Consider the following 27966-nt stretch of genomic DNA (forward strand, 5'->3'; position numbering starts at 1 on the left):
GGACATTACTAGTAATGTATCGCATTGTTTCTTCCGTCCGTTCCGCTCCGAACTACCATTTTGTACACCCTGTTTGTGCCGATTGACCACCGGGGATGTGCCCTAAATTAACAGTTAATTCACGTCCGGTTGTTTAAAAACGGAACATTAGAATAAATGAGGCTTCTACCGCTGCTCGTGTGAATTGAATGCAACATTCGACATTCATATGAAGCCGGGTCCTTATATTGGTATAAATTCATCGCGTTGCTATGTGGTATTTTAAAGTAAAATTCAATTAAGTACATATTTATCATCTATTAAGTACATGATAAATAAGTACATTAAGTACATATTTACATATTCTATCATCATATTTATCCTATAGAATGAGTTCACCGCTCCCCAGCACATCATACATTGAGGCCTTTTTAATTAGCAAGCGAGTGTACATTACGTAGCTATTAAGTTGAGATGTTTATTAATACATAATGTACGAAACGTCGATCCTTTGAATCCTATTTAAAATTTTATTTTTATAGGTTCCAAGTAATGCTATTTCTAGAAAATAATGTAACTTGATGATTCATTTATTGAAATTATGATGCATATGGGTTTGTTATACTATCAAGCTCATAATTATTATACCGAGATGGATTATTATTTTCGCGAATTTCCACAAGTTACACTTTACGTTAAGTCGAAAATGTCTGAAATCCGAACACACATACCTAGACAACTCATAACATAAACAACACACTCAGCGATAACGTGAAAATTTCACGTCATAATTTCATAAAATAACAGAAACACGGACGTGTTAATAAAAACACACATATTCACTTGTAATTAAAAACGTTTCGAGTGGCTCTCACGGGCTGTAATAATAATAAACTGATCAGAACAACGTACCTCTATAATCAACTGATTGCACCATAATAACTTCGCGTTGAGGGGGAACTATGATTTCTAGACTCGCAGGAAAAATCCATTAGTGGAGTTAGATAATTGTTTCGGCGTTAAAACTGTTTGTTATATTTAACTTAGATAGTTTATTAATTTAAACAAATTTATACATTATGATAGGTTCTTTATTCGTTTAAAGTTGTAAGTGAAAGTTTTCATACATTCGTGTAGCCTCACTGCTAAAAGACAGATTATTAATTATCCTTTAGTTTGTATGTAAGTAATATGTATAAACATAAAAAAAAAACTATATAAATATCAACATCCCTTAAATTATTCAGGACTTATACGAGTATGGCATTGGAGGTCCACTTTAGGTTACGAAACACTAAGTTTGGAAGCGGTAGCGGTGCCATGCTAACTCTATCTCTTAAACTTATCGATCGCATGTCCGCTCTCGTTCGATCTCTATGTTAAGATAGAATAACCCCTCGTTATGATGCGCTTACTGCGTTATGAGAACCTTTCGCTGATGAATTAGTTTATATCTTTATTACAAAACATTCAAAGATTAGATCAAGACTTTAATTATAATTACAACATCAAAAAGTTATTAAACTTAAATTAATTTTACCTACAAAATACAAGTTTAGTTCGAAACAAACAAAACTTTTTTTGCGTTACTTAATAATTTTGCATTGTACATATAGTATATAGGTCAAATAGATTACACAAGTCATGTTGTAATAGAACAAGCCGAATTCTGGAAATTTACCTTTAAGCCGGCGATTTAAATGTATTTTTTTGTCACATCGAAGAAAAAACATCGGTAATGATGTGAAATCAGGGCATATGCAGACAGATTTCGCTGAAATATAGATAAGTTCTACATTTATGTATTTTGATTAAGGCACTAGAGACCTAGAATATGTTTTAAAAAACTATGAAAGTTTTCATTTTCACCTACAAAGTGCCGCTCGAGCGATAACTAACGTGAATCTTTTGACAGACAGATCTATAAAGAATGACAGCCCGTCTAGTACAGAAGTCTGATAGTTTATCGAAAACTATAAAAGTTTACGTTTTCTCGAATACAAAGTGGCGCCTCTTTAGAAAAACTTTTTCGTTTTAGAAAAGCACCTGGCAAAAATACGATACCGCATTCGATGCAATGCGTACCTATGTTACGGAGTTCAGTTACCCACCTGAAAATAATTACTTATAAACTTATGACATCCCTCTTTTCCTTTGAGAGTTAACTGTACAGAGTGAAAATCGTTGGCAAGGTTTAATGTATACCATCCCATTCTTTTACGACACCTTATGGCGTTACATCATTTATTTATGCATTTCCACTTGGGCTACACGTAAGTGAGAGTCCCGTTTTGTAAAAAAAATTGGTCACATTGTCCTAATAGTAGCGTGTGAAGTTTATTGAGGGAAAGAGATAGCGTTAAAACTGAGGCGACGGAACTATGCCTGTCTCTTTCCCGCCCTATTGAAGCCTGAAAATCTGAGTAACAAGTGCGGAGCTCGGCTGTGGGGCGGAATTGTAGGGCTATATTGAAATAGACACGGCAAAAAGGATAAAAAACGCTCCCTTTCTATAATATTATAGGTATTTTACAGATTTTTTATTTGTGTATTCAGGGTCAAATGCTAAACAAATAAAAAAATATGACATTTAAAGAACAACATAATCTTAATCATATAATATACATACCTATATTTGCTAATTTAAAGTTGCTATGCTCATTTTAATTAAATGAATAATTCACTAATACTTTGTCTTCTTAGACACCATCCTATTGCTGAAAATATAAAAGTACTATCATTTCCACCATTTCATCCTACGCACTAGTCGTTCCTAGCTCTACGTCAGCACTTTATAAGGGCGGACGTACACCGGAGGAACACATTCTAACAACCAACCTGTAGGGTAAAGCAGAGGCTCGCGGCTGTCAAATTTGAAATTAGAATACCGTAAAAGTTTAAAGTTCGTACTGGCCGGTGAGAAGTGTGGTACGGAAAGGATTAAGAATAAACGTGAGTATTCTGTTTTTAAAAAGTTTTATGGTGTTCTACTTAAAATATTTCCGTTCGAAGTTTTAAAGTTTAGTTTTATTTTAAACACTAGTTGTACTTTTTAATAGTTAGTTTTGGTTAATAGTTTGATAAAATATATTACTATGTAGGCATTTTAAAGTATTGGAGGGGGTAAAACAGATGTGACTCGCGCGTGAAACACATGCATTTCGCTCTACATTCATTTCACCTGGGGTGATGCATTCGTCATGTTTTTTAACGACATAAAATTGATAGTAGACTCATTACATGTTTAAGAAAAATATAAAACAATAGACGTCGGTATTTTTTTGATGATCTACAACTATAGACATAAATAATGATTATATTTATAAAATAATACGTTAAGTTTGTCAATCGTATAAATCCTAACTTTATTAACAAATCAAGTAAGTACCTAGCCTAACTTTTTGGGAAACGGAGCTATTTTAATTAGGCAAGCCGGATTAACACGTTGATTTTGTTTGATTGTGGCCACAGTCAACAGTTAAATTAAAAGTGTTCCGGTCACGAGATGTCAAGATACAGTGGACACGGACAGAATTCTCCTGAAATTTACATGAATCGGACGCAAAAATAATCTAAAAAAAACTTTTGAGGCAGAAACTAAACTAGGTATGTGAGTTGTGACTTTATCAGAACCATTTTCATTAAGCATATCATAATTTTAATAACAAGACCGGTCAATCTACTACTCAACAAATCAATTTAAAAAATAATTTATAAAATATTTTATAATAAAACTTACTCTTAAACAAAGGAACTACTAAAAAACGATGTTTAAATTGGTCATTAGCTCAGTAGAGTTTAGTTGGAAATTGTGAAAATTTATATACAGAGTTGCATTCTCTGTGGACCGTGTTAGGATTATTTTGTCAAAATTATGTAGTTTTAGTAGAATTTGTAGTCAAAAGTTTCGTCATTATTATGTGTGTTGCGTTGGAAAAGCCTCCCACCCATACATACTTATTACCACACAACATATCACATCATAATACTGTAACTTTTATGCGATGGGAAAGAAGGACTGACAATCAAACACAATCTTTTTATCATTAAGGGTGACTTGCACAAGAAATTTAAACGAATTTAAATCTATTGCTCGCTTGCTTTGACAGTATAGTGACAGAGCAAAACAGCAATAAATTTAAATACGTTTAAATTTCTTGTGCAAGTCACCCTAAGTATGTAAAAATCTTTCGGCGGCTTAAACAACTGCTACATTCGAAAAACTATAAAAGGAATTAAGAAAAAATCTATCTTGTGTTATAATTATATCAATAATTATTTATACAGGCAACGCTTGTCTAAAGCTTTCCTACTTGATGAAAAAGTAGATACAAACAGATGAATACATAATAATATACATTTGTCTCCGGAACCGGATTTTCTACACTGCTTGTACACAAAGTAATACGAAACTCCTGGGACTAAAATATTTATAACATACTAAGAATTACTGGAGCGGTGGTAGCTCAGTCGGGTGAGAGCCCGCCTCTTAATCAAGAGATGCGGGTTCGAATCCCGGCGCTGACATGAACCAATGAGTTCTTTGAATTTATTTACAATGTATACCATCGCTCTTACGGTGAAGGAAAACATCGTAAGGAAACCTGAATATCTAGATTTATGAACCCACCAACCCGCAGTGGACCAGCGTGGTGGGAAATGGGCCAAGCTTAGGAAGGCAGTTTAGACCTTGGGGATATGCACAAAGGTTCCATTCGAGAGAGCGAGGTGCAGGTACTTACGCCCCCACAGAGAATATAATAGAATAGAATACTAAGAATTCTCAATCAAAATAAGTTTTATTTTGAATATATTAATGCAACGTGGCGTTCGTTCATCACATCACCATCCGGACCGCCGCCGAGCGGGAGGCGCAGTGGTTAGCAACTCTGACTGTTATGCGAAAGGCCCCAGGTTCAACCAGACATACCAACAGATATACCATTTTTTTTTAAATATCGATCATATTCTTAGAAATACATAGAAACTAGTATAGTAGTGACGTCGCGTAAAGTTTTCGTAACCCGTATAACCACTCGGTTCACTGATACGAGTGCTTCAGTGGAGGCCACAAACATGCAAACCAAGCGTGGGACGCCCTCCGGCCCGCTTGACGGACGGCCTTAAGACCGGTGGTTGTTAGTGGGTGGATGAGGAAGGCTGAGATAGAGTGATGTGGCGCTTCTTAGGTGAGGCATATTCCTAGAAGTGGACGATTACAGACTCAGATGATCATCAGATGACATCACATAGAAATCACTATGTACCAGAATCCAGAACACTGCGGTAAAACAAATATGGCCTAAACAAATCATGCGGGATTACCATCGTTATTGGATTATTGACTAGACATTAGATAACGTATTAATATTACCATTTAATATGATTGTTTCAAGCTCAATAATTCAATGCATTCACAAAACATAATTTGTGTTCACAAGTCGTTGTTTGAATTGATTTAATTATTTAAAGCTTATTCAACTCATGGTTTGGAACAAGAACGAGTCATTATATGTATGAAAACTGAAGGTTCACTAATTGGTCAAAGCACTATAGGTAGGGTACTCAGGGTGCATGGAAGGAGCCTCACTGAATGACATATCAACTGTAGGTAGTTAATATTGGCTGGCAACTATTATTAGTTATTATTGGCTGAACCGATTTTCATTTTCTTAATTTAGTGTTATATGTTAAAGATAAAGATAAGATAAAATACACTTTATTGCACACAAACAGAAACAGTTTCACAAACATAGAAAATAAAAATCGTACAATCGTCGGCCTTATTACTAAAAGTAATCTCTTCCAGACAACCACATTGAAAGGAAATATAAAGTTATTTTACCCCGAGTGTTCTTTTAGCTCTATTTTATCAAAGTCAAAGTCAGGAATCAAGGTCGGAAACTGTCCATCTTGACTGGCTGGTCCAGGCTGATCTGACGTTGGGGCTCGAAGTCTGCAAAATTTTGGAGATGTAAATTCTAGAAAAAAAAACATATTTGACAGTAATTTGGTAGGCAAATAATATTACGTACCTATGTATTTTTTCTCGTGATTGCTATTGACGAAAAAGAACCATAAAATATGAAGTGGAAGCATAAGTATATCTATAAATACCTCTGTAAGTACGTAAATAAACACGTGTTAAGTTATAAGGTAAATTGCTTTTAAAATTTATTAGTTTAACTACTCCGTGCCCTTGTCGAATATTGTTTCTCATTTTGCTTTCATCTTTTGTTTTTGAATCACAATGAAGCCAAAAAAAACATAGCAGTGAATTAATTATTACCGATAATGAAAGGTAGATAGGTCCTATTATTAAGTACAAAAGTATGTTCTTTGAAAAAATGCTGTAACTTCGTCACCGTCCCCAATTGTATAATTTAACTATATACATACAGAATATACCTTTTATTTTTTTAAATTGTTAACATGTTCTGTTAGCTTGTCCACCTACTACAGAAACAAGATTATCTATTCTTGGACCAACAGAGCACCTATCTCAGCTATTGCAACGCCCAGGCTTGCTACTCCAGTTTACTCGGGAGCTAGGCTGGCTGAGCTGAACTCAAGGGGATATGTACAAAGGTTCCACTCGAGAGAGCCACGTACAGGAACTTCACCCCCTACCAGAATAGAATAGAATAGAATAATCTTAAATTGGCACTACATTAAACAAGTTGAATCGAATATACCCGTAATAAAAGTAAAATTAAAAATATGTATTAAAAACCCCGACATAAAATGACAACTCGATCGGACATCAGGAAGATTATCAGATCTCATAATCCAATAGAAATGAGCTGATATTTTACACTCGGGGTAACATTAGTAGAATAGAAACAAGCACGGTAATGGAAATAATTTTAGTAAGCGTTAGTGAAAATTATTCAATATTTCGAATACTTCTCCTACATCGGTAGAAGAAGATAGTTCTGAAAGACAATTTGACTAAGTGCCTAAATATGTAGCCTGTGTGGGGAATTTCCATTCTCTTGTGTTTGTATCTATTTTACCTACTTACATAAACAAAAAAATACATAATTATGGAAATAATAGCCATTAGGCATTAGTTAGATCCTAGACATTTTAGAAATGTTCACGAATTTATATCTACCCATATAAAATACGCATTTTCCTGTGAATGTAATGCGAATATTTCAGCCGTTTTTCACCAGTTGAAATGGGAGGAAAATGATGTAACTACGAAAATATTGTATTATGTACAGAAAAATATGTGATTTGGGATAACTAAGGTGGGACATGTTTTTAGAATTTGCATCCGTTTTGTCGGCAGCAAAATAACCCACAACTTACAGAACTATATTATACACATAGTATATTTTGATGGCATACCAAAAGGCCAAATGTTATGCCATACTTTGATTTGTACATAAATATTATATGCTTTGATTTGTACATAAATATTATATGCTTTGATTTGTACATAAATATTATCTTGAAAGTTTAAAGTGGGACTATACTACTATTAGACGGGAGGTACATAGCATGCATGACATGAGAGCTGAACATGAGATGATGATGTACTCGCGTGGATGTGTGTTCGCAGGACGTTTGTATGTAAATTGGTGAAACTGACTTCCATAACTTGCAGTTAAGTCAATCCTTGTAACTTCATCTGTAAGTTTCATGGAACTGCCAATAGAACACTAATGTTAGTTACACTTGACTTCAACTTAAACTTCTGAAAACAAACACGCCCCTTAAACTACTCAGAATTAAGATTAAATAATAACATCCTGCCTAATGTTAATTTGACACTATCAGAGGATCAAAGAGCATTGTTATGAGTAAACCCGTCTATACCTATATGTTACATTTCATGTGTATCTAGGTACTATCTGCTCACCTACGCATAAGAAACAAATAACATAACATTAACGATAAGTATATAAGTATATAATATGTAGCCATTCACAATATATACGTTTTAGCACAACGCGTGAGTGAGTGAGTGTTTTGTTTATTTAAATAAAAAAAAATATGACCCAAAATTCGTAATATTTTGACGGAACGCACTATCTTATAGAGGTCACTCTGCTCTGCTCCTATGCCTGCCACTGCCACAACTCTTGTCTTGTTGCATTAATGTACCGGGAATGACCTTTGCGTAACTACGAATTTCAACAAGTAAGAGTATCCCCCAGATTCCCTTAATTCTATATTTACCGACCACTTAATCTATCTCTCAACGGTAACGCAATCTTACTAGTAATTCATTTGTGTCAAGTGTATAGTCACTTGATAGAATTCAATGTTTGAAGATGTTTGGACATGACATGACTCATTACAGTATGTGTTAACTTAGGATGTTACAATTGGTTCCTGTTCTAACCGATGACCAGATGGCGCAGTGGTTTGTGATTGAGGTTTCGTTGGTCTGGGTTCCTCGTGATATCTCCAAACAACCTGCCAAGCATGCCGATTATGGCAATAACCCTCCAGTCTTGAACAGTGGACAGTTAAAGTACGTTTGCGATTTTTTTTTGTTCTTACCAAGCATAGGTTTTGTGAATACTATTGAAACTATATGGGTACCTATCTAGGTGTTTTTCGCTTGTTTATGACTTTTGTCTATGTATCTTTCGTGTCTGGGTAGTAGAATAAGTACTATTATTAGAAGTTGGGACTGAAAACTGACGTCAGTGTGAAAACTTTCCACCTTTTTAAGCGACTACCTTCCTACTTCGACTTATACCAAACACCACTGCCAAACGTATTTAAAATTGTATAAAATTGATGGACGTTTGACAGACGACTAAGGGTGGATTCGTCCAAACATCACGTTACACGAGAATAACTATACCGGAATTAAAATTATACGCGAGTAAATATCTAGGATAAGTACATTTGCATTCTACCAAGTTATACCATGATTAAATTGAATGAACGAGGAACGAAACTGTAATGCAACTAAAATAAAAATAGCTGCGTTTCAAAGCATGCAATAGAAATGACATGCCAACTTAGTTTGAATGGATTATAAAAGTATGAAATTGTTTATGTTTTAATATTTTATTCGCTGTTGTTATTCTGAGACTTTGCCTTTTAACGTACTTTTGTTTATGTTTTGACAGATGTGTTTATATGTCATTATGACGGTTTTCTAATCAGCTGATGTGCTGCCGCCATTACAAAATTACTCTCGGATAAGCTCGTTACACGGTCAATTTTGGCGGTATAACATTTTTTCTTGGGATAAGCTAGTTATCTTGGTTTCAGGTTTGGTAGAATGCAAAATCTGCTTACTCGCGAGTAACTGGTACTTTACTCGTGAGTAAACAGTTACTCGACGTTGGCCGAATCCGCCCTAAATACGTTTAGCGTTTGGTGAAATTCCGCCTAAGAGTAGTTCAAACCACCTACTCTTTTTTTCGTCTGTATATTTTTACAGTTTCAATTTGTTCCCGGAACCTATTAGCCGTAATGAACGTATTTTGGGTCGTAATGTAACAGCATTACGTCACATTTTAGAGCACTAAGGGATAATTCACTTTCGGTTGTAGCCATACATTAATAGGTTTCCCTTGTGGGAAACTTTGTTGCTAAATTGATTGAAACATTTGAACCATCTTCGCTTCCAAGATCCTCAATTATGTTTAAGTGAAAGCTGAGTAGTTATAGTTTTCTTACAATGTTTGCATGTATTTGTAAATAATGCTTGTGGTATTTTTACCTGAGTACTTACCTAATTTTATTCTCAGTTCGGTCAAAAGACAAATAAAATTAAATCAACGGACTTTTTTTCATTGGGTGTAAAATTACATACTAATATACTAACATCTCTAAATAGTTATTGTTACTTCACAATCCAATACAGTGTTGCCGAAATCGTGAATCCCTTATTGACCACCAAACTATTTATACAAATGCACCTCCGGACGTGGAAATCAAATCAAACTGCCGGCAGCGCCGCCAGGGAAAACAACTAAGTTACCCACAGACCAGCGTAGTCAGTTACCATGACAAACGACCACCGCAACCTGGCCTCCGCTACTTTCCTACCTACGTATAGGCACAGTAAGGCAGGAAGAGACCAAGGTATCCTGGCAGATATGTTCAACTATTGCTGATAATTAGATTTCGGTCCGTTTCTGACGAGGTGTTGGAATGTGCGAACGGTCACACTACGTGCAAAGTGTTACTGAAAAAATGATTTCTAAATTCTGAAATGCTTTTATAAAATTGTTTTGTAACTTATAATCACTTCGTGTATCTTGTCCGTCGATGCGGTTTGATCAGGCGATTTGTTAAAATTTTACCGGATGATGAAAATCAACCCATGTTCCATGGCTTCCATGAGCTTATTTATTGTGTCTTTGTTGATGTTTCGACGGCGTTTTTCGTTGTAAAACATAGTACCTAACTGGGCACTCTTTTTATTTTCATAAAACGCCTGTATAATAATTTAATGAAATTAATTTGTTCACGTTTGGAATCCCTGTAGTACTAAGTATACAGCGAAGGTTTCACAAGATTTCAAACAACATTTAAAGTTTTAAAGAAATAAATAACTGATTACTTAACAATAAAAAAAGGTCGGCAACTTTTAAAAGTGAACCCATAGATTTTTTATTAGTTTTTCAGAAAATTACTACGGATTGTACTCACTTAGGGTGAGGCCACACGAGCGTAATATTGTGAGTTGTGTCGTCGCATTTTCGGTCGCGTAATATCTGCCTCATTCGGTTTCATAGAAAAGTCCTATTTGATTCACACGGCGACGCAAAATGAGTTGTCTGCCGACTCACACGCACAGTTCCGACAGAATTCGACAACTCACAAAATTACGCTTTTGTAGCCTCACCCATAAACGTTGGAAAGCTAATGAAAAATATGCGCCCGTTTGGCAGCCCAACAGAATCTCTGCTGGGCAGAATTTCCGCGTCCGAAATTACGCGACTCACAACTCACAAAATTACGTTCGTGTGGCCTCACCCTTACTTTATATAGAAGGACATAATAATGGACATCAGATAAACATATCACAAGTCCTCACCGTACATTTGAATGTGGCACTTTTTGTTTTATTGCATATATCTCTGAAACTATGCGTTCTAGCGAAATGAGACCTTTTATGAAGTCAAAGCTAATAGCGAAGAGATGGATTCTAGAATGCAAGCCTTACCCATGGAAACATATGTGGGAACTTGTAATTGGCTAGTAGCTGTTTACCTGATATGTTCATATTGTGTTGTAGCTTTAAGTTCTCCAAATATTATAAAATAAAATAAAATAAATAATTAAACTTCCTATCCAATTGTATTTACATAAGAAGACAAACGCTTTTTTAATCGCCTCTCTTGTTTCAGGTGTAACGATGGCGCAACATCTCACGGCTCTGGCAGTCATTATTCTGCTGATCACACAGGGGATCAGCGCGAAACGTATGTATTTTGTATTTTTTTTGTAAATAAATAATAGTAGTTACTTCCATTAGTCGTCATGATTTCGGGACAGTTGGCTCCAAAGTTATAAATATTAAGCCACTAATAGGAAAGTCGCCAGCAACTAAGTGAGTATATTTTTTAAATGTTATGTTTTTCGTTAAAAGTTAGAGACTCGTAAATGATAGAAGTTACTTATGTGAATACACAAACTTTTGTATAATTATGTTTAACTGACCATTTATAGTAGATAGATATATTTATATTTATAATAAGAAATGTAGGAAAATTACATCTTCTTCATTTTTTAGGGTTCCGTAGCCAAAATGGCAAAAACGGAACCCTTATAGTTTCGTCATGTCCGTCTGTCCGTCTGTCCGTCTGTCCGTCTGTCACAGCCGATTTACTCGGAAACTATAAGTACTACAGTGATGAAATTTGATGGGAATATGTGTTGTATGAACCGCTACAAAAATATGACACTAAATAGTAAAAAAAAGAATTGGGGGTGGGGCCCCCCATACATGTAACTGAGGGATGAAATTTTTTTTTTCGATGTACATACCCGTGTGGGGTATCAATGGAAAGGTCTTTTAAAATGATATAAAGTTTTCTAAAAAACATTTTTCTTAAAGTGAACGGTTTTTGAGATATCAGCTCTCAAAGTCGTAAAAAGTATGTCCCCCCCCCTCTATTTTTATAACTACGGGGTATAAAATTCTAAAAAAAATAGAGGTGATGCATGCTAATTAACTCTTTCAACGATTTTTGGTTTGATCAAAGTATCTCTTATAGTTTTTGAGATAGGTTGATTTAACTGTAATTTTGCTGCTACGGAACCCTTTGTGCGCGAGCCCGACTCGCACTTGGCCGGTTTTTCATATTTTACTTTCACCTGAAGTTACTCCGTATGTTTACTTTCCTTTCGCTCGAACATTAATAAAACTGCACACTATTTTAAATATTAAATTCTAGAATCGTTAGTGTTGCCATGAAATTTTATTAGATATCATTACTAGCCATGGAAATTTTAATTAAACTTGCTTTACCGTTTTCTGCGCAGTACTTAGATACGAAGTAGTGTATAACTGTACAATGCAACCAAATGCTCAAAGGATTCCCTTTTTTTCTAGCCAGCTCTGTTCTAATAATGCATTTTAGTAAATATTTAAATGTTTCACTTTTTGTTGACTACAAAGTAAAAAAATAGTTACTAGAAAGTATCACTTTTGTACATAATGTATTATTGTAATTATAGTAACTTGAAAACTCTTAAGTCGTAAAAAGTTAGCTGATTAATTTGAATTCCACCCTGAGTACTTAGAAATATACACAGATGCTTCATATTTTACTTCCACATATTTCCAAAATTCAGAAAAAATATCCACACAAAATTGGATAGTATTGTTGTAACTTTTTCATAAAGCTTACGAAATTGAAACTTCTTGGAGCATGTACAATTTGACCCTTCTATTATCTTGTTTCGGTGAAGATATTTACGTATTGAACACAAATTAAAACCTAAAAATAGATGTTATCTAATATTATTGGAAATATAAGGTACACCCGTGTACCTTATATTTCCAATAATATTAGATAACATCTATTTTTAGGTTTTAATTTGTGTTCAATACGTAAATATCTTCACCGAAACAAGATAATAGAAGGGTCAAATTGTACATGCTCCTAGAAGTTAGAATAAGAATATTTTTTTAGGTTTCCATAATTTTAAGTCTTTTCTGATGTCGTCGTTGACGGCACGCTACGTATACTATATTTGTAGCAAAGAAGTTGGGGTGAAATAGGCTATCTTTAACCTCAGAATTCAATCAGTAAAAAGCTTAAGGTTTGGTATAAATTTAAATCTGCATAAAAATACAAACCCATCCGACACAGTGGCATAGCGTAGCCACACGGCTACGCCATCGTAGCACCGTAGCACCGCGTAGCCACTTGTAGCAACTCGTAGCACTCTGTAGCATACATGTTATATGATAAGTTATGTTTTCTCTGGCCCTATCAAAAAGCATACATGTTCAAATTGTTCAGTACTATCTTGGACTAATAATCAAAACCAAACAGTTGTACTCAACTTCGTCATAAAAATAATTAAGCATACCAACTGGAACCCCAGCTACCCACACATGAATAACTGACCTTAGCAACAGGAAGCAGACGTACACTAGTTATTATTTAAATGGATGTGTCAGAGTCTATTGTAAGCAGCGCATAATAGAAATACTACGCACTACGCACCGTATAAATAATGTGCATTTGCTAATGTGTATTAAAATATCAATAATAATATTATTATTATTCAAAGTTACATAAATATGTATCGTTGAATCTGATGGTCTTTTGTTTGTGTAGCTACAGCATTCGACAAATTTAACAACTCTAAATTTATAGGACCAACTAAAAAAAAAAACCATAGCTCGTGATTCCAGAATAACTTTACCTACGAACCTATTTTCCGTTTTTTTGCCGGACCCTACCTAGGCTTTCAGCCTATTCCCATACACCTATTTGCGTTGCTTTTTATTGATTCAGTAATCTAGCGTCTCTTAGGGAACCCTCGGTTTCGCGGGCCACTCATCGGCAACCGCTGAATAAAGCTCCAACCTCCACATAGACTCGGCTAAAGTTTAGTTCCAGCCTCAGTGTGGTTCCTGGGCGCAGCTGCGTGGGTGGAAGATGTTGGGAACTGTTTGATCAGCAAACACACTTGATTTATTTATTAGTATTGTTTCGTAATATCATTCGCAAACACCCTTGAGTTTTAGAAACTTTGTAAAACATACTTATCTATAGGATAGTGTGCGAGATTTTCTTTTAACTTACAATAATGATAATAGAACTAATAGGTAGGTATATAATTAAAGGTAAAAGATTATTTTTTGGAGTGGTTTAATCCTAACTAATATTATAAATGCGAAAGTAACTGTGTCTGTCTGTCTGTCTGTCTGTCTGTCTGTCTGTTACTCTTTCACGCCAAAACTACTGAACGGATTTGAATGAAATTTGGTATACATATGGTATAGACACTGGGAAAGAACATAGGGTACTTTTTATCCCGGAATTCCCACGGGAAATCTTTTTAAGGCGAAGCGAAGCTCGCGGGTACAGCTAGTATTTAATATAAGACACTTCACTGATTTACCGGTGAAAAAGTAGCTCTATTGTTTGTCACCGGTTTCCTTTTCCCAAAAGTCCAAAACTGATAGTGGACTATTTCGGTAGCACATCGCTTGATTCTCTCACGTTGCTATTAGTACGTGCTAATGACATCGATACATCGGCGGGTCACAGATTATGACGACACACTAATCTGTGCGTCTAGTCAGAGGGGCTATTCCTGCTTGAAGTAAAATGTTTCGAAGAGCTGCCATGCAGTCGGTACGTTTAATGCAACGAGATAGAATCGTGGTTAGTGCAGCAGCACTCTGAAATAACGTTTTCGTTCAGCAAGAGTGTTCCTTATTCGAGCAGTGTAACGTGGAACTGGGGAAATAAAGGGGGTGTAACAGATTATATGAGTTTGCCTGTTGGTACAGTACTTGCATCACAAAGATAGGAACATATTTGTACATACGAGTAGTAATAATTTAGTTCATTGGAGACCAGTCTCGATGCTTGCAGGTTGAATTACGGGAATGAATTACATATTTACTAGTTATTGTTGTATTTAACAGAGGTTTATTGTCAATTGAATCAATACCAGACCAGGGACCTACTCAGGTGCATGGACAAACTATGACTAAAATTGAAAGAAGTTTTAATTGGCTGTCCATAAAGACAGAGCTTTTCATGCCACAGATACAATAAGACGCTTTAAATAGAATTGTTAATTGAATACTGGCAGGGAAGAGGTGTCCCGACGGGAACATTTCCCCCACACTGAAGCTTCTATGTTTTCCTCGACCGATAAAAAAATGTTATACGTTAGACCTGTGTAACCGTATGTTTGTCTGTGGCCACGTAGTCTATTCGTGATTGGACTAATTATATAAATATTCGGTATTTAGTTGTTGAAGAAAAGAGGTAGCTTATTTTTGTCAAAATAAAAATATCGTTACTGGTGCATTGTATTCTAGATAGGAAGGAGGCAGAGGCTACGCATTTCCGCATTCGGAATAGTAAACACGAATTTAATACTTAAACTCTTCATATAAAAATACCACTGGCAAAAAATTTCACATATTGCGGTAAATTTAATGCACACTGGTGGCGCGCTGTTTTAGCTGAGTCTAAAATATGTAATTTCATAAAAATCCTACCAACATGAGTGCGGCCACTAACTCAAAGCGGAAACAAAGAGTACATACTGAGTTTTTCAAGCATTCGTTAAGACAACGCTGCATTTAGGTATTATGTATTATGTCCTTTGTAAAAAAATCTTATTCCTCGTTCTCATCGTTAATCGATCGTTATCTAGAGATACATTTTGGAAGATTTTTTTTTCTGATATAGTATCTAGATATTATTTCAATAAATATCTTTTGAGTTAAAGTATGCATAGTATAGCAGCATACATTATAATATGCATAGTTAGTACCTAGTAGGCAATTAATTTTTGACTTGATAGGCTTAGCCAGTTTGTTTATGCAGCGAAAACGATAAAAAAGCTTCCAGTTTGGTTTGTACTGAAAACAACCTGTAAATTGAGCTCTTACTGCCTCTTACCAACAATTAGCCAAGTTTGTCGCCAAGTTTGAGATGAGACTCGACTGAAACTGTCAAACATTTCGCTGACCCATTAAAATGGATGTGAGGTGAACGTGTGTTATTAAACTCCACAACTACAGTTTGACAGAATAAACTTATTTATTTATTTATTTATATATAAACACTTTATTGTACATTATAAAGTTACAATTAATAAAAGGTGAAGAACATTAAAGAAAACTAACAATGTACAAAGGCGGGCTTATTGCCAAAAAGCAATTTCTTCCAGCCAACCCTTGTTACGTTGGGAGAAGAGGACATTAACGCTTTCAATCAATTAATAGCACAATAAAATATTAACAAATTAGCCTATCAGTATATCTTAATCTTACTTAAACCTACCTACAAAATATGCATAACTATAGTACAATAGTATATATATGATTTTATACATGTCCCTAGATATAATAATACATATATACATGTATAAATACTATATAAATACTACTTACATAAATATTATAAAAACCTACACAAATAAATCAGACAACTGTGAAAACATAATACTTAACTATTTCTGCCAACCAAGGGTATTAAAATAGTGTTCTTTCAAATTTTTCTTCGATGGTGACTGTCGCACGCTCTCTGGAAGTGAATTCCATAGACACACGGCCTTCATAGCGAAGGAATCGCTGTGTGAGGCCGCGTTATGTTGAGGTACACTTAACAACTTGTTATCTATAGACCTCAACGCTCGACCCTGAGAGTGAGTACACAAGTATGAAAACTTGCATTTGAGATACTGGGGAGACAAGGGGTTATTCAGGACATTAAATAGAATACAGAGGGTATGAGTATTCCGGCGAAGGCGAATTGGAAACTTATTATTCTATTCTAATCTTTATGTTTGTACCCTGACTGCATCTTATGGCTCTCTTGAATGGAAGCTTTGTGTATATCATCTCATAAACTACGCTTAGACCATTTCCCACTCTGGTCTACCGCGAATTGGTATGTTGACACATCTTTGGATGTGCATTGTGCAGTAAGGTACAACGAGAGTACAATAAGGTGTAACGAGAACGTGATACAAGTATAATTGTATAAATTCATTGGTAAATGCCAAGATTTCAAGCTACTTATTGTTACTTATAAAAATTTTCATAATATGTTGACTTCTTTGTAGCCTTACTTCATACTTTCATTTTACTTTTTACGCTTCGTAAAAATGTCGTCCATCTGCTTTTTGAATCTCTATACCAACCTATATCATCAATATCAAACATTTGTCACGAGACCACAAAACCGCTACTTACGGGTTCTCTGCTGACGCAAAGTTGAAAGTTTCATTAAAAACATCATTGTCACTGGACCTAATAACAACCTCGTGTAATGAAATAATAGAGACTAGTTTAGCGGAATTCTGAAAATGTATTATGGCCTCACCGTGCGCCTGTGAAAATAACTATTCTATTCCATCCTTTGTGCCCGATAACGGTCACATTGGCTTTAAAAGTACACTCACTTTCGAGTCAATTACTTAGATACTCTAATAGTACCTACAATCGGCCTCAAGTAGATTTTGTTGGCAGAATTCTTATGAATTCATTTGTAAATGTGCGTGTAGATGTAGATAAAGCATGACTGTAGGTAGGTACTTAAGAGAAGTTATCCGAAGTTTTATTATATGGTCATGTTACGAGTACAATAAACACAATCAGTTCTTAGTTATTGTTACACTAGAACATTATTCAATACAGCCGAACCAATTATTGGAATTGGTAAGATGAAAGTTTTTATAGACTAAAAACTTATTTTAACTTAGGAATGTCAATCATATGTGTATGTATAAAATTCCACACACGGCTAATATACACTATCTTTACAGCCATGATCAATGATCATAATGTAGTACTACTACTTTAGCGGTGACTCGCATGATAGGTCGCGAGCCGTATTGCCGTTTTGAAATGACTATAAAATTGTGCAAATGTGCAGGTTTCCTCGCGATTTTTTCCTTCACGCTAAAGGCCCGTCGTCGTATAATTTTAAATTCATTAATGGAAATAGTTAGATAGTAGTAAGGAATAATTCATCGGTACCTACATCTAAATAATCATTTAAAAAAAATATTTTTACTGGAAAATTTGAATATTACCACTGAATGGTGGGTAAATGTGTTGAAGGGTGGCAACACTAGCAACGTCAGGTATCCGTGGGGAATATCGATGACCACTTTAAACGCTCACGGTGGAGTTATGGTAATCAGACCTGACTTCACCAGACGGCAATTGGATATCACCGGACCAAGTTGAATCAAATAAATTGAATGTGCCCAAGTTAAACTTGCAGATAAATCCGTCTGTCTAGTTTTATTTAAATTATTTACATTTAGTTGTGATTTTGTGACACAGCAATCAACTTATGACAAATAGATTAATGTTTATGAAAGCACGCTTTAAAGCAATGTACTTACTTATCTACTTTTTCCTGCAGAGGTACATTAACTGCCAGTTTCACTTACCTATCTTTCAATAGCTGACAGCTACTATCATAAGACTTACTTTAAGGGCGTCTTGCATAACAAAGTTAATCAAAATTAAATCTATGACCTCTTGCTCTGACAGTATACTGTCAGAGCAAGAGACAAACTATTTAATTTTATTTAACTTTGTTGTGCAAGACGCCCTAAAAGTTGCATTCTGTCAAAATCGTATGAAAGTTTCGCTTGTTCAGACCCTTCTTCTTCCAATACTCGACTACGCAGACGCCAGCTATCCAGATCTCACAGAGGAGCAATTAAACAAACTTGAGCGACTTCAAAACTTCTGCATACGGATAATTTTCGGCCTCCGAAAATTTGACCATATCTCCGAATACCGCGCAAAACTCAAGTGGCTCCCGATTCGCCTTCGACGGAATGCTCATCATATTCTTTCGCTCTTGTACTCTGTCCTGTTTAACCCATGCACGCCAAACTACCTGAAGGAGCGCTTTCAGTTTCGACTGAACGCTCAAGGAAGACCGATGCGTTCTTCACAGGAGCTTCTACTGGAATATCCGGCGCATTCTACAAAATTTTACAGCCACTCCTTCACGGTTCGGGCAATTGAGCTGTGGAACGCTTTGCCACTTAATGTGCGTAGCGCTAAATCACCGCAAACCTTTAAAACACTGGTAAAAAATCATTATCTATCATTGTAAGTAGTCCGTGTCTGTATTATATGTCTTTTATAATTTGTATAGTATAATAATGTTATTTAATTAACTAAGTATATATGTATGTTTGTATAATATGTATGTATATAATTATGTATAGTATGTATTGTTTATGGTATGTATTACAGTATTATAGGTTTATATTAGGCTATTATAAGTAGGTACATAGTTAGTTATATTATTATTTTGTTATTGTTGGTACACCGCCCTCTAAATTGTCACTTTGTTTCCGCTATATATAAGGTTGCCTGTAAGAGATCGCCCTCAGCGATAAGGCCGCCTATTGTACATTCGTTCTTGTCTATAAGTATGTGTTTTTTGTATGTCTGATTTATGTGGTGTTCAATAAAGCAATATTCTATTCTATTCTATTCTTCTATCGATAGATAGAGTTATTAAAAGTGGAAGTAGCAATACATAAAATATTTTTATCTTTGTTTACATAAAAAAAAACAATCTTAATGTATTACTTATGATTCGCTATTTGCGCTATCATTGCAAGTATCATCATAAGATAATAGTTGAACAATTGGCCCGTAATTGGATGTAAAGTAATTGCGGCCACAGAGAAGTGCTACTCCTATAAAAACCGAATGCGCTCGTGTGATCTCCTCCACAATTATATCCCTTATGCCAATGGAGATAAACATTTAACAAGTGGGGGACTCGCATGTATTCGTTCATATCATCATACATTATTCAACCCTAATTTAAATATGATATGGTCTTATATTTTCGTTTCTTTTATATTTTCTTCATATAGTCAAGTACCCATTAGAAATATAACTAACTGTAAACTGATTGCGGTAGTTGAGATAAGTCGGCTAAACGCAGTACCTGTAGGGTCCTATATTGCTGCTGGGTACGGAATCCTAAAATCCAGGAAACACAGTTTTCGAACATCCATTGGTGGAATTTAGACTTTATGAATATGTAGAATACAGTAAAAAATTTAATTTTGTTGTAGCTGGATGTAAATGGCTGGGTTAGTTTGAAGGCTACAAACAGAGAAAAAAATAAGGCAATCAAGTGATAGGTCCATTTTTAGTCTAGAGTCTAGCTCTGAACGTCGCGTCGCTAGAACGAAATTTGTGAGGGAGAGTTTTCCTGCAAATGCAGCGTACATGACTATGATCGTAGGTAACACGGGAGAATTTTTAAAACCGTTTTAAGTTATATTTGTAATATCTTATCTTACAACACAGGGTACAGGCTAGAGAAAAAGACTGTCAATAAACTTACTTAGAATCTAGAAGTTCATTTACGGAAACAAAACAGCCGTCTTTTTTAAATTAACTTGTATGTTAAACCGAACATAGCCCTTTCCTCATCCTGCACATTAAATCGGACCAGTCCGAACATCAGAGTCCACATTACGGAGGTCCACCTCATCATCAGCCAATAATCATCCACTGCTGGACATAGGCCTCTCCCAAGGAGCGCCACAACACTCGGTCCTCGGCCTTCCTCATCCAACCACTACCCGCCACACGCCTAAGGTCGTCAGTCCAGCGGGCAGGAGGCGTCCCACGCTGCGTTTTCCTGTTCGTGGTCTCCACTCGAGAACTCTCGAGTGGAGACCACGGAGGTCCACCTCATCATACATTAAATAATATATCTTTATATACGACACGGAATTTTGTGCATATAAGTTAATTTATTCATGCTTGAAAGTTATAAATATCGTGAATTTTGAATCTCCTTACACAAGTAGCCAAATTTTATTATAACTTCACATTTTTGGTAACAAGTCTACCGCTTTTGAAAATGATACGAGTACTTAAGTACTTGATAGGAAGTTGATATTAGGTATTATTTTACTATTTTAGGTAGTTTGTTCGATGTTTTAATATTCAGTTTAATCATAAGGAAAATACATAACAAGTGAATTACACGGTGGTGGGTTTTTGTAAAAACGAGTTTGTTATGATTTTTTGAGACACTTACTGTGTATATTTTTTTAGTTGGTCTTGCCATAAAAATATCCGCTCAGTTGTTACTACTCGTACTGCTCTGATGTGCACATTATTTTATAGTTTGTTTTTGTTCATAGGGGGGTGTTCAGCTTTTGGACATTCCTGTTTCGGCGGCCACGGCAAGAGATCCGGAGACAACGCTGGTATTGAGGTAATACTTATTTATACGTATACGTATTGCAATAAATATTTAGTCTTAACCTTAATTTCATCAAGTTTTCCCCGCTGTGCTGAATTATTCTGAATTTACCTGCCACATTGGTACATTTAATGTATTGGAGTGTGAATTGTGCGTATATCTTGCTTGTATTTAGGTAGATCAACAGGTTCCGCTGGATTCTGACAAAAAAAACGCTACTCCAATCCCGTAACCTTTTATGAATGAGTTTTTAGAAATTTATTTTGGTTCAATAATAGGTATACTTACCATAGCTCTTGTAGGAGTTATGGGGAACGATAATACCGTCATAATAAAACATGTTTGAACCCACGAACCATGTTTGGTCAAAACCCTTATAGGAAGCGTGGTTAGAAGATAGTATTAACAACACAAATATTCCGTTCGATTACTGCTTAATACTATTCAAAATAATATGCGCTAGACAAGTCGGCATCTTCCAATCCAAACACTGACACTGACCACAATTTCCAGACCCAAAACGGTGACAACCCTAACTACCGTCGTCAGCTCGGGCAGGAGGAGACCCCCCCGCACCCCGGCTACCCGCGCTCCGCCCCCGCCCCGCTGTCACCCGGGGACGACATCATCCCTATCCGGGACGGCGGCGTCTATGACCACGACGAGAACAACGCCATGAAGGAGTACATGAAGTTCAGACTCAGGAGTATCGTGAAACACTGGGTGAGTTGAACCGGGGTTTGACAGTAAATACACTCACGGGTAAGGGATGATTTATATTAGACCGGGCCGTGTCTGGGCCGGGGCACTTTTGTATAAAGTTTGGCACGGACGAGGCACGGACGAGTCACGTCACGCATGAAACTTCATACAAAAGTGCCCCGGCCCGGACACGGCCCGGTCTAATATAAATCATCCCTAATGGAATAGTTTCATTTGCCATTGACATTCCATATGCCATTGGAACTTTTTCAATGCTTGTGAGTGTAATGTCTACAATCTAATACAGTGTAATTTAAAAAAAAATATAGCCTTTGCTATCTATTGTTTGCATACGATCTGTATACAGGATACAGATCGTATTTTTAGTCTCCCCAAGAGAACGTACAAAACACAATTACGGTCAAAATCTTTGCGAATAGTGTTTTTTACGTAATATTAAAGTAGGTAGTATAATTAACTTTTTTTTACAGATGGATAACTACAGGCGGACCCAGCAGAGCGGCGACGATGGCTTCTACGTCGGAAATTTGTAAATTAACTTATAAAATTATTAAAAATATCGTTGCAGAACACTATGTTATACTGAACCTGACCTGTGCCGCGATACCTCCCTAAGTACCTATCACTTGTTTTTGTCAAGTATACATTTCTGCTTAGTTGCAAAGGTATACACTATAGATTCCTGGTTAAAATAGACATACCTATGAATAAAATCTCAGAAGGGACATTTATTTTTGTGAATGAATATTTTGTTTTAGTTTCACTTAGGTAGGTATGCACGTGGTGCTCTAGAAATAGCAATGTACTCGTAATTCGAAAGATGATTACGATCATTACATACTTATATACATAATTGGTTGGCGATATCCTTTTAAACTATGTTTGTTAGCTTGCTTCATTGGTATACTGTCAAGTATTCACAAATCTGACATTTATATATTTAACATAATTCTTATAGGTCAGTTTCTCACTTGAGTAGGTAAATAAACATGAGATTTTTCTACTCAACGAAAACAGCGCTGCATTCCATTAGTTTTGCCTAATTTGATGTTCTCTGGCATTTCACCTACAATTCAATTTTTCGTAGAAAATTATCAGTCAGAGAAGGGAGCGGAGCTTTTTTAGAATTTACCGTACGTATTGATTTTTAGTATAACTAATTTTATTAAAATGACTTATTATATTATATTTTATCGATGTTGTTAACAGAATTTAAAGGATGTTAAAATAGTAGTATTCTCCATGTTTTCTTAGAAACAAGTAAATGTCATCGAAAATAGTGCGATGGTTTTCTGTTCTGCTTATTTATGCCTCATGTAATACGGAGATAATATTTTATGAAAAAACTGTAACTATATGCCTACTCGCCATGATAGTTATTCTTATTAGTCAATTAAATAATATAATTAATACCTATACATCATATTTAAAGTAGATAAAGTAGGACTCATAAAAATATATTTTTTGTCTACTTATTATTTTTAAGGGCTGGATTTAATGTTAAATTTATATACTTTCATGGTCGTTTTATGGTGGGCTGTATAACGATGCTTGTATATTTTACGAGAATATATTTACCTGTTAAAATATTTAATTTATCACTGTATGAGTTGAAACTGTTTATTTAAACCAATCAAATCCACAAATATTTTACAAAGATAATGTTCAAATATCTTTTTAGTAATATAAACATAAGTTTACCATCAATTAAAAATAAATGTAGAATCAAACTGACTGTCTCTTTATTAATATTAATGTAAGATAAATGTGTGAAAATTATTAAAAACTATTATATTAATAAAATCTCTAGGTATAATATATCTATGGCATTTTGTATTTTGAATTATTTATCCTTTAAAAGTATTATATAATATTGAAGCCATCAAATGGAAAATTCTATTTCATAGTAAACTAGTTACAATTACAATATTTCATGAATAACCCCTCTAAACATAGTTGAATTTTATTGATAATCGACTCCTAATAACGCAATTATAAAAATATATCTATTCTGTTAAAACTAGTTACAAAACCTTGTCAAAACCGTTTTTATTTTTTGAAAATACTTATAAGACCCCTTTTTTGCCAATAAATATTTGCGGGTATAAAATATTGCTTAGTAGATTTTAGAAATGCCTTCAACAAAACTCTCCGACAAAATTCTTCCCCGAAAACCTCGCTGACATCATCACTTCGCCACATTTCGTTGATTGGCTCACATATAGAATCAAAATGCCGAATAGAATGCCATATGACCATGAAATTTTGAGAGGTTTAGATCTTACGACGTTTGGAATAAAGGTGAGGCCATTTATGGATCATGCGAAAAATTCACATGAGCTATTTGGTAGTCAGGTCTCTTATCATGGGTCATCTTTTCAAAATGATATGAACAGCATTTTATTATCCTACTAAAGAATGGAACTTTACCATTCTAACATGTCTGTACCTATTTTATGATAAGTAGCAGTCAGCGTACTTTCCCGGGATATTCACCGTAAGGCGGTCCCACAGGATCTGCCGACGACGAGTAGGTGAGTAGCGTTGTTTAGCGTGGGACGCCTTCGGAAGACGCCCTATTTAATGAAAACTTACCAATTTTTATGCAGTGTTGCTAAAAAAAATATGTCTGTCGGAGATGGAATAATAGTTACGTTAATTTATGGATTCTTATTAGGTACTTACAGTCATACCCCCTTATTCATAGAGAAGTTACAAAACGTTTTAACTAATAAACTGTTTTGTCCCTCTCTGTCAAAGAACAAATTGTTCTTTGACAGAGAGGGACAAAACAGTTTATTAGTTAAAACGTATTGTAACTTTTCTATGAATAAGGGGGATAGTGTTCAAGCGAGAGAACTAAAGGACAATTATAATGCAAGCATCTGCTTATCCAACTGCTGCTTGTACGTTTACCTAAGCAATAAATATTACTGTCGGTCCTTTAGCCGTTGGTAACGCGAGTTTCGCAAGTTAACACAAATCCAAATTAAACTCGAAATAAGTACTAATGTAAACAAAAACTGAAACCTTATGCCAAGAACTTGGGTGGAACTTGGACAACGGAAAGATTAAAACGCGATATAATTAAACCGTTTACAGCGAGCTTGTCGCGAAACTTCGAACAACGTGCCGCCAACAATGTGTCATGCTTGTTGACTGACAGGCATGGGACTCGGTCTGGTATACAGGGTGATAAAAACGAATGGGCCCTGGAGAGGAAGAGCCTTAAATCATTAAGATAGATTATTATACACATTCACATGTACCTACTCACTGACTAAATAATACACATTCATTTATTTTATTTCATAAATTCATGATTAGGTATATATTTTAAGTTTGTTTTCAGTAGTATAAAATACAGTTGTTAGTCATTAGGTACTTTTTTCTTTATTCAAACTCTTAATTTTTTGTTTACTCTTCATATATATGGGGAAAAGGGAAATGAAATGATGATAATATTTTGCAAACATATTCGCGTTATATCCAAATACTATTCAATAAGAATGCGGTAAGGTAAACGTGTGTATTTTATGAAAGTTGTTCAGTAAACCGGAACCGCTATCAATTTGCACGACATGGAGGCTTTGAAGAAAACTTCAGCGAAGAGCTTTCGTGCAGAATCGCTTCATTTAGAAACGTTTCACAATAAAGTATTTTCATTCAAATATTTATAATCACTAGTCTGTATAAAAATATTTGATAATGCACAAATATTTATAGGTATGGATGAAAGGAGCCTCTATTGAGATTGAACTATCTAAGTACGTCTGAAATTATACGTGTGTAAGTAAATAAATTAAATTAAATTTTTGTAGTGTAGGTACTTGTATGCTATCACAGTGAATTCCGCCAGTATCAAGTGTTGAGTAAGAAACAGTAGCTATCATCAGCCAACAACGTCCACTACTGAATGATGCCAGCCACCGCCGCCAACCTGTCAGGAGTCGCTACGCTGGCTGTTCATGGTCCCACCCTGTAATAAATAACCGTAAGTAATCCTTATTTGTTATGTAATTAATTCTTAACCCGTCGCCTGATCGGAACATGATTTCCCGTGGGATGAATCATGATTTATCATACATAGTTTATTGTATACAATCCGGTAATACTTTGAGTACCAAATATACGGATAGCGTTAGTTCTATCTGAACCCCGAGTTGTTCTATGATCTAAACGGATGAAAATTCGTTTCGAGTGTGTAGAGTTTGGCCAGAAGGTAAGCTCGCTGTGTGCGTACAAATCAGATCAGGCAAAACTAGTACTGTATCAGTTCAGCCTGATTCGATCGGCGTCCCCATGTATGGTAGCCTTTAGCTTTACAGACACGACAGGTATCCGATAGTATCTGGATGAGGACTGCCGAGGACAGAGTTGTGTTGCTAATTCGCAGGCTCTTAGTTCACAAGTGCATGGTTTTTGGATGATGATGATGAAAAATGGAAGAGGCGTTCACATTTTTTAAAACTGAACTCTTAACGCTCAACGCTCTTACTTTCTAAAACTACATTCATTAAATAGCAATAATTTGATGATGTACCTACCTAATTTAAAAATAATAAATTACATGGTGGAATTAAATGTATACGTAGTAGCTATACGTACTACACATAACAAGAAAATACAGCTTTCTAATGTACACAGAATGGAAACACTCATCCTAAAGCACTAACTAGGACACAGTGTAAGAAAGTAAAGTGTAGCACATTGCCACACGGAATATATTTTTCTTTGCGTGTCGGTGACAAACACTACAGTTGCCCGAGCACAGGATTCGAAACCTCCGTTAACGTAGCGTATCGTCAAATGTCACTGTCAAAATGTAAGGCAAATTTGTTAGTTCCAAAAGTGGCATTTGTTTTTTCCATGTTAGGTGGAATTTCACCAAACGCTAAACGTACCTATTTAGTAGCCTGTCATACATCTGTCAGTTGGTACAAAATGTATTTAAAATTTGATTTAAATACGTTTCGCGTTTGGTAAAAGCAACCCTTCGTGTAGATTCGAAAATAGTATCGAATCCTATGCTCGCGCCTCAGATGTGCAGCTATCACAGGATTCGATACTATTTTCGAATCTACACAGACATATGGAAAAAACAAATGTCACTTTTGAAACAAACAAATTTGCCTTACATTTTGACAGTGACAGTTGACGATACTGTTCTTTTTCCATATGTTTGTGTAGATTCGAAACTAGTATAGAATCCTGTGATCGCTGCACTGGTCCAGGGTGGGTCACCGTGGTGAAAGGATTAAATGGATATTTTGTCACCCGACTGTTTTTTTCTTACACTATAACTATCTGTAACTGGGGTGTTTAGCAGCAGTAAACTATACTCAGTGTAAAGGAATTCCCGACGGCATAATGTTGTCTGTTGGATGAAAATTAGAGTTTTCTTAGAGGCGATCTCAGCTTTCCTTTTAAAATTAAGTAGCTGTATCAGAAATCCTCAGGGAAACCATATAAGGTTGTATTATTTATGCCTTTAAATGAAGTACTAAGTACTGATTGAATGAAGAATTATCTACAGTGCAGTAGTTTTGTAGCAAACCTATTACCCACTGCCCACAAATAACAACTTTAGGAGATGGGCCGTCTCCTAGACTGAGGGTTATTACGATAAACAACATTAGCACTCAGCACTCGATAGGCTAGTTGAAGATATCACACAAAAACATTTTGTATGAATTCAAGATACGAGAGCAAATAATGTACCTCTGTTTATACTAATATCTTCCATGGCCGGGGATCAAACCCGGGACCCTCGGCACACCAGTTATATGTAGAGCTTCCACTATGTTACTGTATTTTTGACGTTTCCTTATGTCTGGTAAGTGCAGTTGGTTTTCCT

General features: G+C 35.4%; 1 protein-coding gene across 1 annotated transcript; it reads left to right on the top strand.

Moving 5' to 3' along the window:
• The first annotated feature begins 2787 nt into the window (after nt 1–2787).
• LOC105390482 (neuropeptide CCHamide-2) lies at nt 2788–22795 on the top strand. The gene is made up of 5 exons (XM_048621929.1): nt 2788–2931; nt 11313–11387; nt 21325–21398; nt 21900–22109; nt 22580–22795. Exons 2-5 carry the CDS (start codon nt 11321–11323, stop codon nt 22640–22642), a joined length of 414 nt encoding a protein of 137 aa, XP_048477886.1. The 5' UTR covers nt 2788–2931; nt 11313–11320; the 3' UTR covers nt 22643–22795.
• The last annotated feature ends 5171 nt before the right edge of the window (nt 22796–27966 follow it).

Source organism: Plutella xylostella, chromosome 6 (assembly GCF_932276165.1).
Source record: "Plutella xylostella chromosome 6, ilPluXylo3.1, whole genome shotgun sequence".
NCBI classification, from domain to species: Eukaryota; Metazoa; Arthropoda; class Insecta; order Lepidoptera; family Plutellidae; genus Plutella; species Plutella xylostella.